Source organism: Bombus impatiens, unplaced genomic scaffold (genome assembly GCF_000188095.3).
Source record: "Bombus impatiens unplaced genomic scaffold, BIMP_2.2 scf_0543, whole genome shotgun sequence".
In the NCBI taxonomy this organism is placed as follows: domain Eukaryota; kingdom Metazoa; phylum Arthropoda; class Insecta; order Hymenoptera; family Apidae; genus Bombus; species Bombus impatiens.
The window spans coordinates 1,491,064-1,505,899 of NT_176962.1; the positions used below are offsets into that span (position 1 = coordinate 1,491,064).

Genomic DNA, 14,836 nt, shown 5'->3' on the forward strand with positions numbered 1-14,836 from the left:
ATTTCTTTGTACGGTACGATATTTAATTCTAGGATGACTTCCGTTAGATTCAACGCTTAACCAAGTCCCTCGATGATTTCATTTTTAATAGATAAGTTTGAATTATCAAGTTAAGCCAATGTATCGATTTGAAATTGCAGAAGAGAAACCGCAGCGACCGTCACGATACATGAGTAAATCACACGATAAAAGTAATCGTACGCTTTAGCGAATATTGCGAGAGGAAGATGGAAATTTCCATGAGATGTACCCCTTAAAGCAACAAAATCAAACGGAGAACGTTTTCTACCAGCGAATGTCACTTCGTTAGGTAATGCTTGATTCTTCGGTTACAAAATTTATTATTTGCATTTGTCAACGTCGTTACTCTATGGAATATTTATCAAGTCAATAGTACCACGTCACGAAAACAACTCTCAAGTTATCAAGTTACAAGCACAACAGGACAACCTATTATATTATTCAGAAGTCCTCCTAGGCTTAGGTCGTACTAAAAATGGTTCCTTGTTAATATATATCATCGTCCATACGGCGATCTCGAATCTCTACGTGCATTTGCCAACTTAACGACCAGTGTTTACCACTTGTAAATGTAAGAGGCAATCAAATATAAATGTCACCGATATTGGGTAGCGTGTCCACCGATAGTATGCGAAATTTCTTTTCCCGTTTCACACCATGCAGGTTGACCGATCGTCGAGGAGCCACGTCAGAGGTCGCCAGCGTAAAATGACCTCACCCTTAAACGAAAAAAAAAAAAAAGGAGAAACGAGTAGAGACAGCCTCTTGCTTCGATGGAATGCTTCGAACGTGGAAGGTGTAACGGAACCTGTTCTACTCCCCAACACGTCCCACGCACGTCGCAAGGTCAATACATCGAAACTTCGTGCACAACACGATCGTCGTCGATGCGGCACAGATTCCAACGATCATTTTTCCCTCTTTCCTACAAAGAATATCTCAATAAAACGCTTCATCTTGCGAAAGTAATATGCCACGCTTGTTAAGAATTAACCGACAGTCCTGGTTCTTTTGTATCTTTTACATCATGTGCAACGCGTATACCAGGTATTTTATTCTATTTCATACTTTTCGACGACTGACATTTCTCAAGTTGGTGGTTTCGTTGCATATCGTTCGCTGGAAAACGTGATTTTCTACAACTTCCATATAAATTCTAATTAAACTAATGGATCGCAATATATTTAATTGATTCTGTGATTTGTTGTTTATTAGTTACGCGTGTGTAAACCCGGTTCGAAATTACGTGCGTAATTATTATATTTATCGTGTTATTGAAAATTTGAGTCGGTTCTGTATGTACACGGAACTTAGTCGGTTTAAACTCGATCTTTATGTTTCAACGTCCATTTAATAAGGTTTGTAAATTGCGTTACAATATTTATGTGATAAGTGATAATAATTATGGTACAACTCTGTGAAGTTAAGAATGCCTGTACGTACTTATTATCATAAAGATATTTCTGTAAAATAACTGGTTACATTATGATTATTACGTTCTAATAATAACTTGTAAACACGTAACTACAACTAAACTTGATATTTATTGGGCAATATGTTTTACTCAGCTTGATTAATGCTGCTTCGTGCAAGTGGTAGGGTAGGTACGTAACGAGTATTATCTATTATACGAACCAGAAAGAAAATTAAATTATTAAATACGACAATCTTTCTTTCTTGTGTTAAGCAAACTATTTGTAGAGAAATTTTGTTTGATAATTTCAAAAGTGGTACCAATAACATTAATCCAAGCATATAGAATATCTACTAAACACGACAGAAAGTAGTTTGTCTCAATTTTGAAGATTTCTGATTTCTATCCTAGAAACCAACTTAAATTTGCAAATGCATATTGAAGTTCACACATAAAACTCGTTTCTTACTAAACCACGTTCGTAAGATATCACACGTTGCGGACCTTCGTGCAAACTCACAATCAGACAGGGATCAAGGAGTAAGATGAAATAAGATTAAAGAGTAAAATGGAGAATTCTAGAGCGTATTATGCTTTCCTAGACACGCTGGTTGCATGTTGTTTTAACTGTTTATAAAGTTGCTTAGTCAATCGCATACCGCGGTAAGTGGTATGCAGAATACAGGTTTCATAGCGCGGAAAGAAAGGCGAACGCGACTCAACTGGTTTACCGGGTGAGGTATGTGGAAAATAAGGCCAAATAATAAAGAATAAAAGAAACATCTGACGCTATGTGACTAACCGATCGATACCAATAGCCGGCATTCGCACGAAATCGTGATTTAAGTGAAAAAAGGACATTGAAATTTACGGTACTGGGAATTTTCTAAACCACAAATCAGCCGTTCCCTTTTTCTTCTGTCATTCCGGTGAACGTACAGCCGTCATAAATTTTCCACGCCACTGTAAAAACGTTAAATTGTGCGCGTTAATAGTAAATTCGGCTGAATCTTCGTGTAACAGAAATTTTAACTCTTAAAACCTATCACGAATGAAATTACATTTCGTGTGAATTTTATTGTACCACCATAATTATTTGGTACATTTACTGAAATATTACAAACGGTAATTTTCCTGCGCTTCATCTAGCATTGGATAAACATTTAATTCCGCTTGATTAACTTTATCAACTCTTTAATTGAAATTAACTATGCTCCGGTGAACTTTCACCCATGATAACTTTTAAGGGTTAAATATCGACAGTCGATATGTAACCGTGATATGGATATTTGGAGCACGGTACTCTTCTAATATCGCCTGTGATTTCGAATGTACGTGTGTACCCTTTTAGAGTTGCGATATTCGAATTCCGTATCTATCCGAAGAAGATACTCTTCCTTCCTCGAAAAGCGACAGTTCCCCGATCGATTTCTACTTATTTGAATAAAGATATCCGTGTTCGCTTATAGGCACGCGAGGTGAATTAGCGTGACATTACTTTGCTTTCAGGTAACTGTTACTTATCGGGTGAAACGGGTGGAGAGACAGATAAATTGTGGAATGATACCCTCTAAGAATACGAGAAAACGAGTTGGAGTGAAATAAGAGGGAGAAAGATCGAGAACATAATAATGTATGAAATTAACCTAGATAATAATAACGGTATCAGGGTAAGTGTGGGTTACGGTGTTAAATTTGTTATCAACAAATGATGACATCTCTGCTTCTTTTCTTACAGTAATTGTTATTTTAATGGACACTCTTTGATTGATTTTTCTGGTTAAAAATTACCACGTTCTAACTGTTCAACGTTCGCGTATTCATTTGTCAATGATCTTACAAGCGAAAGTTTTAACACTTTCTAAAAAGTCAGACATGCAGAATTTTGGCTTCGTAATTTTATTAATATAAAATTTAGTTTGTGAAAGTCGGAGAATATGTGTATTGAATGGAGATCAATGAAATGCATAATCGTCAAGCTAAATCTTCCTGCCTTATCTTCCTTTCGATTGCGATAAAATATTTTATTGCAATAAATTATTGACTATAAAATGTTATTTTCTTCAGTGGGTAGTGAAAGGTGTACCATTTCGACATTTTACCATTTTTATAACAGGAACACATTCAGAACGTGTATAGCAAGTTGTACTAGATTTTAATATAAAGTGCACATAAAGTCGGCCAGATAAAAATTTTGTAATTAAAAGATAAGTAAACGTACGAAATATCAGTTACATAACACATAAGTTGACAGTTTGTTCGATGAGTAGAAAATATCGATCAATTTACTCGGGTAAACGAACTTTCATGGAAACAAACCGATGCTTTAGTCTAACAAAGTTCGTAATAAATGAGATTAAATGTTAATAACCAGGATCCTCATTCATTATGCTAGGCAGGTCTCCGTAAATGAGATTAAATGCGTTGAACCTCCTAACAATCTCTTTCCACAAGGTACTCGTGGGTCTCGCTAAATGGCACTGCAATAAAGTTGAAAATGATGGTTGATCATGTCGCGCGTACCAAGTGCTCAAAAGTTCTAATAAATTAGCTTAACTGTAATAAAACAACAGTACCACTTGCCAAACAGTTCGGTTGGCTGATCATTTAACGATATAGATAACTGTTCCTGTTTGTGGGAAAGTTTTGTGATAAACTTAAAATAATAGAAAATACACTTAAACGCAATAAAGTAATATTAATAATTTACAACCACTTCGATAAATAATTATCCAACACTATATATAAACATCCAACAACATGTATAGGTATTCTTCTTCGTAATAAACTTCTGCAGTACGTAAACTAAAAGTAACAGAGACATATGTATTTGTCAAACAAGTTTCCTATAAAAAGATCCAAATATGAACAATCTGACGCAAATGCGTGCGTAACGAAAGAACGATTTGCAAGAAATCTGAAATAAGATGAACAACCTGGAATACGTTAATGTGTAACTAGTTATTTAACGAAGCTAATAAGAGAATCTTGTTAAATAGCATCTTCTGATTATGCATCAATTATATCCGCAGACGTACACGCCATCTTTCTTATTTAAATTTTTTCCTTCCTGTTTGTACTTTAAATCGAGCCTTCTGGCTCAGCGAGCAGGTTGTTTCGCCGTAGCAGACCGAACTCCTTATTAACCTGCTCCTTTTTCATCCCGACTCGAGAACACTGTCGACGTGGTTGCCAGCAGTTTAGAGCTCTCACGCAGCCACCTGTTCAAATGCTAAAACAAGAACAAAGTAAAACAGAGCTTCAGACGAAGCAAATATTTCTGAAATGTACCGCGAATCTATCCACGATATTATTTCTATCTTTTAAAATTCAACATATTATCCTTGAAATTCATTCTGATTTTTATAGGACATGGATTTAATTAAGAAGAAAAGTATTACAGTATATTGAGAATAAGATATCCGAGATTTTAAGGGCATATAGTATTCGCCAGAATTTGATCAGTTATTTCAGAGTTCTCGATGTGAAATGTATTTTCGTATCTTCTGAGCACGGTTAACGAGCTTAATTTATCTTGAATTAAAGTGTAAATGGAAAGCGCATACATATCAGACAATGGAGAACAAGGCAAGAATATTTGAATATATTACATACAATGTTTCATAATTTGTCATTCGCACATGAATTGCTGTATTCCAATGGAAGGATGACACATCAAATAGTCCTTGCGAACGGAGGAAAGAAATTGACTTTTGATTCTATGTTATTCAGTAAGTGTTATAAAGACTTGTAACATTTAGCTATAAATACATATTAGAATACATACAAGATAACATTATTTAATACAACACACTTTTTAGAAAACATTATGCTCCCACGATATCGTGTTGCATAATTGTATTATGTCTGAATCACAATCCATGCCAACGATATCACTCATAAACTAACGAGTGAACATCGATAATCGGATGAGTGTAATTATCTTTATTAATGCCACGGCGTTATTGTGGCTACACAGATAAATATCCAAGGCACGATAAGAGATCGATCTCGTGTTACAGCGCAGATAAAAAGAATCGATCGTCTCCACATAGTCTGGCCATTTGGTTGATAAAACGCCGCCGCCTCCCATCCTGACAGATCCATTCATTGCTCTCAACGAAACGCGAGTTATTAAAGAATTACAATCGTTCTGTTTTCGTGCAAGGGTAATTACATGGCCGCTTGCTTACGATCAATATGACGAAACAGAAGCTCAAATAAAAGAAACGAATAATTATCCAATATGTTCGATACATTATATCGTTACGAGATTTCCACGTGTGCACCGAGAGCATTTACTAATTGCCATCCTCATCGCTTTTATTGTCACTTTCTATTCATACGATCCTTCCGTGACGTAACTTTCGCGAAATAAATTCACTGAATGATTTACCATTACATTCTAGAGAATATTCGACAACGTTAGAGAACGTATCGACAAAATTTTGGCAGGTGTATTCATTCGATCAGGTACATTCACGCACATTCTTACACGAAGCTCGTATAAACACAAGCATACATACACGAGAAAGCCGGTGAACGGTAAAGAACAGGTATTTAAATGAAAAACCGGATAGTCGATTCTACCTGGCTCGGTAGAGGACGCCACGTCCTTCTCGAGCAAGTGCTTACGTGCCAGACAACTTCCAAGACCCTTCTCCTCCTAACCCGAACAACTCTCTTTCTCGCTTATTCATCGACACATACGCTCGTCCTTTCGCTCGCTCGATCGTTTGCTAACGCGTTCGCTTGTTCACTTGCGCGTCCCACCTGGCTGCTTATTTATCTATCTACACATTCGAATATTCGTCTTTCACTCGCTCGCTCATTCACTTGTGCTTGAGGTTCCCTTCATGTGGCGCGTTCGTTCTCTCCCTCGGTCTTTACGCTTTACTCGTTCTCGATCCTTCTTTCTCACCTCCTCTTTACGTTGCTTTATGTATGTGCGCTAGTATGTAGGTTTGTGTGTGCGTGCACACGCTCAAGTCTGGCCCAAGCCCTCTCCCCACTCCCCGAAGAACCAGTCGATGTTCCCACTCCGGGTGTCTCGCCGTGCCCCATCGCGAGGCCCAACTTGGTCCCCACCTAGCGAACGAAACTGCATGAGTAAGTGTCAGAGGCACTCAGTACAGTTACTGACGGCCCGTACCGTGAACGATCGCCGTCGTCGACCGTTGTCACCGTGTCGTCGTGTCGTCGTCGAACAGAGTCGGATTCTACCATGCGCTGCTCTTGATAAACGTATGCGGTTAGTAAGTGGCGGCTACTACTCTCTCTCTCTTTCTCTCTCTCTCTCTCTCTTTCTGTTTCTTTGCTTCCTCAGAATCCACGCTTTCGTTCCACTAGACTTGTTCTCCTCTGTCTTCGTTGTTCAAACTGCTTCCCAGGCAGACAGATTTTCTGCGACGTCATCGCGACGCCGAATGTTCGCGGCTGTTTTGTATTTCGCGCAAAGAGTTATATTTAAAGAAGTCCCTCGAGTGTCGTAGTCGCGATCAATCGATAATACAACGACGGGATAACGATCTTGGACGAAATGCAGTGTCATCGATTGTCACGACTTTCGATCGACTAACGACCAGGAGTATAGGTTGAGAGTTATGTCTGACTCATTTTGTGCAACAATTTGGTGGAACAACGTGGTGAATTAAATTCTACTCGGGCTAAAGTAAGATTTTACGATAGAACTTAGAATAGACAAATTGACACTTCTCAAAGATTTCGTTTACAGTACTACCGGAGCTTGCAATATGTCGCGCCATATGTTGAGTTCCTCGATGTGAAATTCCGATCAGTGACACTGAACGTCACGTCATTCATAAACCAGGTTCATCGCGTATTAAGTCCAATGAAAGTTATTTCATTTTACTAATTCCAATTAACTATCCGTGGCAACAACTTGTTGCGCGTGTACATAAAATACCGACTGAAAATTCGAATCAAATTATTGCACGTTCCAGACACTTGCTTACACACAATCGAAAACCACTCATTCTTAAAGAAACGTAATCACAACAGTACCCTAACACAAACTTCTATTTCTGTAAAGAAATTAGAAAATAGTAATTTTCCCCGAAGAAAGGAAGCGAAAGAGAGGAACAAGCGAAAACAGAGAGAAGAGAAAGCAAAGGATCGTTCGGTTGATGACCAGGTGTACCTCGTCGACGAAGTGACAGTGCCTTCGAATGTGTATATGGACGAGATCGCCGAGATGACCGTTCCACCGACACTGCCGGCGAAGACTCAGCCCCGGGACGTGAGTCAAGTTGCCCGACAGACTGTGTCAATCCGGACTGTTTCCAGTCCCCCCACAGCTCCTTTGAGTACAGGGGCCGGAGCAACGGTATTTGTCGGACTGGCCGCTCCTGACGTCGATTCCGCGGCAGCCTGTAGGAGAAGAATCCCGGAAGTGCAAGCCGCGAACGGCTACGGTAAGCAGAGCAGCGTGAAGTCTGTTCAGAGCACGCAGAACCAGCAACAACTGCACCACGGGCAACAGCAATACCATCAACAGCAGCAGGCGGCTCATGTGGTGAAGATCAAGATCAACCCGGATGGTGATAAGAACGGAAGGGTGATATCGACCGTACGATTGACGCTGGACGAGAACATCGCCCACGAAGCCGAGCAGGAGAACGGGATCGCGTGCGAACGTTCGAGCAAGCGTGACGGTGGTGTGGTCGTGAGTGCGACGAATCTGGTGAACGAGCGGCGTTGTGGAAGTGTCGGTGCCGGTGACGGCTGTGTGAGGATCAGTGTTGGCTCGAACGCCTTCGAACGCAACAATAACAACAAGGATAAGCGTAATCGGAACGACGACAGCTCGGAGAAAGAGATGGTTCATCGTGAAACATCGGAGCCTTTGAATACGTCCTCTCCGAACAATCGTTCGGGCTCTTGCTTTTACTATAATTCGTATCCCAGCCAGTTGAACGGGATGGTGATGTCCAGTGGACAGTGTTCACCGAGTGACACCTTGGACAGCGGGACCTGTAGCGACCTGGATGGCACACCGCCGCCTCTTCCTAAGAAAAAGAACGCCAGCACGGTTATCCTGGCGAGTGATCAACACAATCGTACGGGTAGTCTGACCAGCAGTGGAGCAGAAGTTGATAGTGACGACAACGAGAGCAGTATTAGCTGCGATTCTTTAAACGGTGGCGAGTTGAGCGACAGAATAATCGATGGCGGTATCAATGGAAATGGTGTCGAGGCTGATCGAGCATCCTTAGAATTCCAAGAACACTCGGAGAATGATCGTGTGAAGAACGGAGTGGATCGTCAAAAATATAGAGACACGAACGACACTATCGTGAGTCTAAACAGACTAGACCTGTCGAACGGTCAGGAAGAACGAACGAACGAAGAATCCACGCCAACTGCATCGACTCCGGAAGTCCACTCGAATTCTTGCTCGTCCAGAGCTTCTCCTAGTGTTTCTCCTTCACCTTCTGGTACTTCCTCTTTATCAAAAGCCTCTTCCACTCCAAGGATCAGAAGCCCTGATCCGAACATAGAACAAAATGGCAGGTTATCGTCGCCAGTGGTGAAAGAATGCACTTACGAGGAGAGGAAGCAGGAACAGGAGAGGTTAGAGCAGGAGTCGGTTGCTAACGACATCGACACCAGCATCAATCCTCTGACTGGGAAGAAGTACGTGTACGAGTACGACAGGTTCTACAAGTTTCACGTGAACGAATTGAAGGGCAACAATAAAGACACTAGCAGGGGAGTGGTGTTAGGCGATAAGGACACCGATGAATGTTTCGCTGGTTACAAGATCCTCGAGAAGGAAGCCATACGCAGTGCCAAGGGAACTGTCCGTGGTGTCAAAAACAGGGTGCGCGCAGGAATCGCGACATTCCTTCAAAAACCATCCTCTCAGGTTCGTACCATTAAATTTCCTATTCTATCTAAGTATATATCACATACAGTATGTTCCTCAGAGCTCGAAGGAATTTCTGTTGCGTGCCAATTAACGGCCGATCCTAGTTAGCAAAAGGAATGTTAAACAGGTACCCAGGGAAACGAATGAAAAGTTTAAATTAAGCGATGTTTATCGGCGCCAGAGGCGGCGATGTTTGCGGAACGTTATCCACGTAGCAAGCGCGAAAAAGAAAACGTGTTTCTCCACAAAGTACGAGAAATAAAAGTACATAGCTTCCGGTAAAGTTCAAAGGACCCCTCTAGAAAATGATGGTTACTTTTCGACTTCGTGAAATCACTCGATAGACTTCTCGACCTTAAAAGGTGAAAGGAGTGTTCAAAGGTCAAAGGGACAGGATACCGAAAAAATTTGCGAATCGTTGGTTTTGATTTCACCAAATACCGCGGCACATGGAACGATGACTTCTGTGACCGCATTCGCGCGCGAATAGTTGGCTTTCGCTGTCATCGACGCGTTCGTGAGTAAAAATCTCATCAAAGGTATCAAAATGAAACGTGAAACGATGTCATTTATTGTCCCGTATGTATCCCGTTGACGTGCTTTAAATATCGACTCCCTATAGCCTGCATTGTCTAGCAGTCCTCGTAAACGTCGCGTCGATTTGTTATGCAAATCAGTCACTGACACCGCGATCGCTCGACACGAACGTTTCGACACGGTCCAATCGAACGGTATCGAATGGCAAGTTCGAGCTGTTGTCGGCCACGGTAGCTATCTATTTACGCCACTCGCGTGATACACTTGATTCGCGTCGACGACGACGACGGCTACCGGTCAACGACGGGTTGCCGAGCGAAAAGCGTTAGATTTACAGTTAGATCACCTCTCTCTGGCTGACCAGTTTGGATCGACCAGTTGACTGGCATCGATCGATGACGTAGACGGCGTCCCATGTGGTCCTACTGCAAGGTTTCCGGTGTTGCCATGCGAGTATCGTGCATAAGACGTCGGCGTCGAACAGAGAAGAGAATCGTTCACGGCGTCGATGCAGAACGAATCGACATAACGGTAGATCCGATAAAACGATCTTACGACAACGCGTAGGGGATCACGCTCCCTAGTTGTCCCTATTTGAAAACCGGTCTTCCTCCACTATCTTGTTTGCCACTATCTTTTTCTTCCTCTTCGACAACCACCCTAGACAGTGTCCTCGTTACGTGTTCTCCGTTTGCATCGAGTTTTCTGCTTTACTGTACACGTGCGATTACGTCGATATTTGCGCCCGCGTGCTGCGCGCCCTTATCGATACGCGTGTGGTCGCGCGGTCTATTTCGCGAAATTACAGAGAAGAGACCGAATTGCACGCGCCTCTTCTTGCAACAGGCTGCCGAGTAATCACGCATTCACTACAGCTCGCTGTCCCTAGGGATTTCGCATATTGCTTCCATCAACGCGTTTCACGTGAACGTGCCTGGCTCGTTCGTGGCTTATAGCTCGATCATAGGGCGAGTCAAAAAACTGTTATCGAGAATTCTTTGTATTGATCCGATAAAAACGAGTGTATTATGTATGGTCACTCTTAAAGGGGTTTATTTGCGGTTGGATTTAGACAATTCTGTGTAATATAATCAGAAACTTTTATTTTAATTTATACGTTAGTAAATCACGGAAACTCTGCTTATAGAATGTAAAACGCAAGAGTGAGTTTCATGCTTCGAATAACGAGCACGAGCTTTCGTTTTATAAAAATTCGATATTGTATATGCTTTGCAAATAATACATATTTGCGGAAAGATTTCGATATGGGACTTGATTTTCGCGTTGAATTTACTTCAAATGGGTTGTTCGAAATCGATGTCTCTGCTTTACGATCTTTCTATGCTATGCAGGTTTCATGGAAATTATACACGGATCTTGCTGATCGTACAAGGATTACGCATAAGTATGATATTTATTGAATCGATTGCACATCGTTCGATACCACCGGGATGAAAACAATCGAACATAAAGTCGGTTGGGAATATTCAATGCAAGACTCGATGTTCTACTTTCTTTCCGCTGCGAGAGTTTATTTACAGCATCAGATGAACCAATTTTAACTTTTATCCTATTTTGAATAAATGTAAAATATACAACAGTGGCGATTTAATTGGCAAAATGAATTGAAATAGAATTAATTTTTCCATTTCGTTCCGTTATTAATTATTATTATCAACGTTATTATATACTCCACCGTGCTACTTTCCCTATTTCATTTATCGTCCTTCCACGGGAAACATTAGAAATCATAGAAACCTTCTTTTTGTGTGCTACTTTTGCTTTGTTCTTAATAGTTTTGTACTATACCACAAACTTACGTAACAAAACAATAATAATGGTAATAATCCAAGGTTATAGATACTTCTGTTCAGTTCTAAACTAGAAAGAAACATCTAGAAACCTTAAAATGACCGTTTAATTTAACGAGATGCTCATATATGTATAGCCATAAAGGAGAGGTTTAAAATTCAACATTACTGATTCCATCGTCGTAACTTTAATTAATTTGATTATTTGCTGAAGTTTACATATACCATGGCACGTATTGTGGAAATGGTTGAACCTTTGATGCAAGAGAGAACGCCTCGTACAATATTTGCCACTAAAGCAACGTAATGGCCGCGTTTCGCAACGCGTTTCTTAAAGCCTCTTTGCAACAGGTACATTTACGGGAGTCATTTACTTAGTGACAATTTTCCTTGGTTTCTTAACGCGTTTCATTAGAAGCAGAGGAGAAAAAAAAAGGGAACACCACGTTACGGTCAATGTTCTGACATAACGACCGCCCGGAGACTGAATCTCTCGTGAAGCAAAGATTAGAGAGAACATTCGTTGAGAGGTAATCTGCGGCTGGCTCTGTCGTAACTGTGTACTGTTTTTCTCGCTGTAGAGAAATAAGATCGGCGGGTATGCAACTCATTTCATCAGTTGGCACACGAAAATATGTCACGGTTAGCTTGAAAACCAACCATACAGGTTGATTTGCTCTGTTATGGTCCTATTAAGAATGAATCATGTGTAGATGGTATATTAATTATGTGAGTAGTCGACGATCCTAACAATACTGGAGTCTTGGTGTTAAATGTCTCTATTATCGAATGTTCCACTTTGATTTATGTGTCTGGTGTGTCTGGTCTTCCTTGATTGCAACGTTTAGATATAATTTGAAGCAGGGATTTCATTAGCCTGTTTCTTGTTTCTCTAGTTTTTATAAGTGAAGTGGTACGAGTAAGAGAGAGTAGATCACAGTGAGACGTGATGCACAGTGAGACAAAGATTGCTTTACCAAAAAAAAGTGTATACCTCGCGAACAAAATAATAGATCTAAAATTTTCAAAATTGAAAGTGTCCATATGAAGTTCTTGAAGAATATGTGTAAATATTTATTACCTTTTTTAATGGAAAAAAATATACAAGAAAATACCACTTTTATCTCGCTGTATACGTACCGTATATATTGTCTCCTATTTTTATAACGGAGGGTTTATTTGCTTTACGTTAGACGCGTGCAGCTAACTCGAATACAAAGTTCCAATACAAAGGTTGCTTGAATTTTTATGCAAATTTATATATTACATAAATGTAAGAAATTACTACCAAGAAATCTCAAACTTCGATGACTTGTCTATGCAATTCTTATATACTTGTTAATTTGTTCATACAATTCTCAGTCTTAATGAATTTCAAGAACACGGAGATTCCGCTTGTTGCTCGGAGTGCCGCGACGCGCGATGAGAAAACGCAGAATAGGAAGTCACGTGGCTACTTCCGCATAGTTAACAATATGAAACTAACGTTAGATATCGCACAGCGCCGCTGACATAACAGAACACAAACGAACGGAAAGCGCTGTTGTAATTTCCTGGTATATACGAAGCGGTGTTGTGCATCAAGATGCATTGATGAAAAGGGATTCTTTTCAATTCCTCACTGCCTCGTATCAAACGTTATCGGTGTATTATCGTTCACGTAATGTCGATGCTGCATTCATTATGATTCTCGCGTAATCCTTGCCTTTATGGCGAGCTTCACGCGATCTTATTGAGTCTAGAAAGTCGTCGAGGTTATTCAAGACCAGTAGGCTGCAGCGAAATTGCTTTTTTCAGGTCGTTTGCGCTCTTTCAAAACGATTTACTAATCGTGCTTATCATTTATATTAACATCTTATTTTCATGATTTATTTAATTACAGTTAATTTAGTTACAGTTGTTAGATGGTTGATAATTGAATAATTGGCTTCATGGTTATTGCGCAAAGATAAAAACCTGCTGTTGCATTTAGCGCAATAAATATTTTTATACGGTTCGTGGATTTTAATTGATATTAATATTACACAAGTAATTGGTTTAAAACATGGATAAACTACTGAGAAGTGGCAGGAACTTATGAACTTACGGGTTTCCTTGTTTTTTCATTGAATCAAGCCGAAAGTAAATATCCGAAATTTACGTACCATATTTTATTTACCAAGCGCAAACGTATTACCTAATCCCTATGTTTCTCTCCTTTTAACATCCTGTGTAATCCAAATATATGTGCCAATACCATTTAAGCAGCTTTCCAACTGACACCCTACACAAAAATATAAATTGCACTGTTTTTTCAATCCAAGTTAACCTTACTCTAGCTTAGTTATGTAACCTGACATGGTTCACGTTCCACGCCGAAGGTTCAACAAGAAATATGTAGCAGCAGGTGGACACGATGAAACGTAAACGCAATCTAATATCTCGAAACACACACGTGGCTATATCGTATTTTTCAACCGGACAAGCAGCACTAGACGTGCAATTAAAACTTCAGAATTTTGTCCAACAAATAATTCAGTTTCGGAATGCGTCCACTAAATTAATTAGATTAATTCCAATTTACGGTACACGAAACGCGAACACGAGTCAGCTCGTTTTAGCGACAGAAATGTTACTGTTGATGGAAGAAAAAATGCCCTATTCGATCGTATCGAGCTGTATCGTGAACGCACGCCAATTAAACGTAATTTGTAACGCAACGTAATTGACAGTAGAAGCTGCAGCAGTTCCCTGAATCGGCGTGCGCGTTTCGCGATTAATTATCGATTAAATCTTGCGTTTCGATCGGTGTACAGACCGCCGAGCCGCGCGATATCATTTTCGCGATCTGTAGAAAACCTGCAAAAACAGATCAAGTGATTTACGTAGTTGAGCTGAATCGGTAAAAGCGGTATATCGAGCGTATATTTCATTTATTTACTTATCTGTTATAATAAGTATGTCAGACAATTGAAAAATCCATAAGTAGAATGATATAATCCGATACGAAGCTGATCCGATAAAGAAGGCAAGCAAGTGTTTAAGGAATATTAATACTGAAATTTTCCATGATAACTGAGGAAGAATAAGATCATTAAGTGTACTTGCTGGCGAATAGTTAATATTAAAACTTATATGAATTCATAGACTGATATTGGAAAGTACAGAATCATAATTATGAGA

The 14,836-nt window shown here is 40.1% G+C and overlaps 1 protein-coding gene across 5 annotated transcripts in view; it reads left to right on the plus strand.

Annotated features, from left to right (window-relative positions):
* Window positions 1-6,502: 6,502 nt before the first annotated feature.
* LOC100749536 overlaps window positions 6,503-14,836 on the plus strand; it is a 38,832-nt gene continuing 30,498 nt past the window's right edge. The window contains exons 1-2 of one of the 5 annotated variants that reach the window (XM_024369136.2): window positions 6,503-6,690; window positions 7,488-9,323. In XM_024369136.2, the coding sequence (XP_024224904.2) occupies window positions 6,541-6,690; window positions 7,488-9,323 (1,986 nt within the window). In that variant the 5' untranslated portion in view covers window positions 6,503-6,540. The remainder of the gene's footprint in view (window positions 6,691-7,487; window positions 9,324-14,836) is intronic. The other 4 variants (XM_012388250.3, XM_024369137.2, XM_012388251.3 and 1 more) reach the window with 4 other exon arrangements.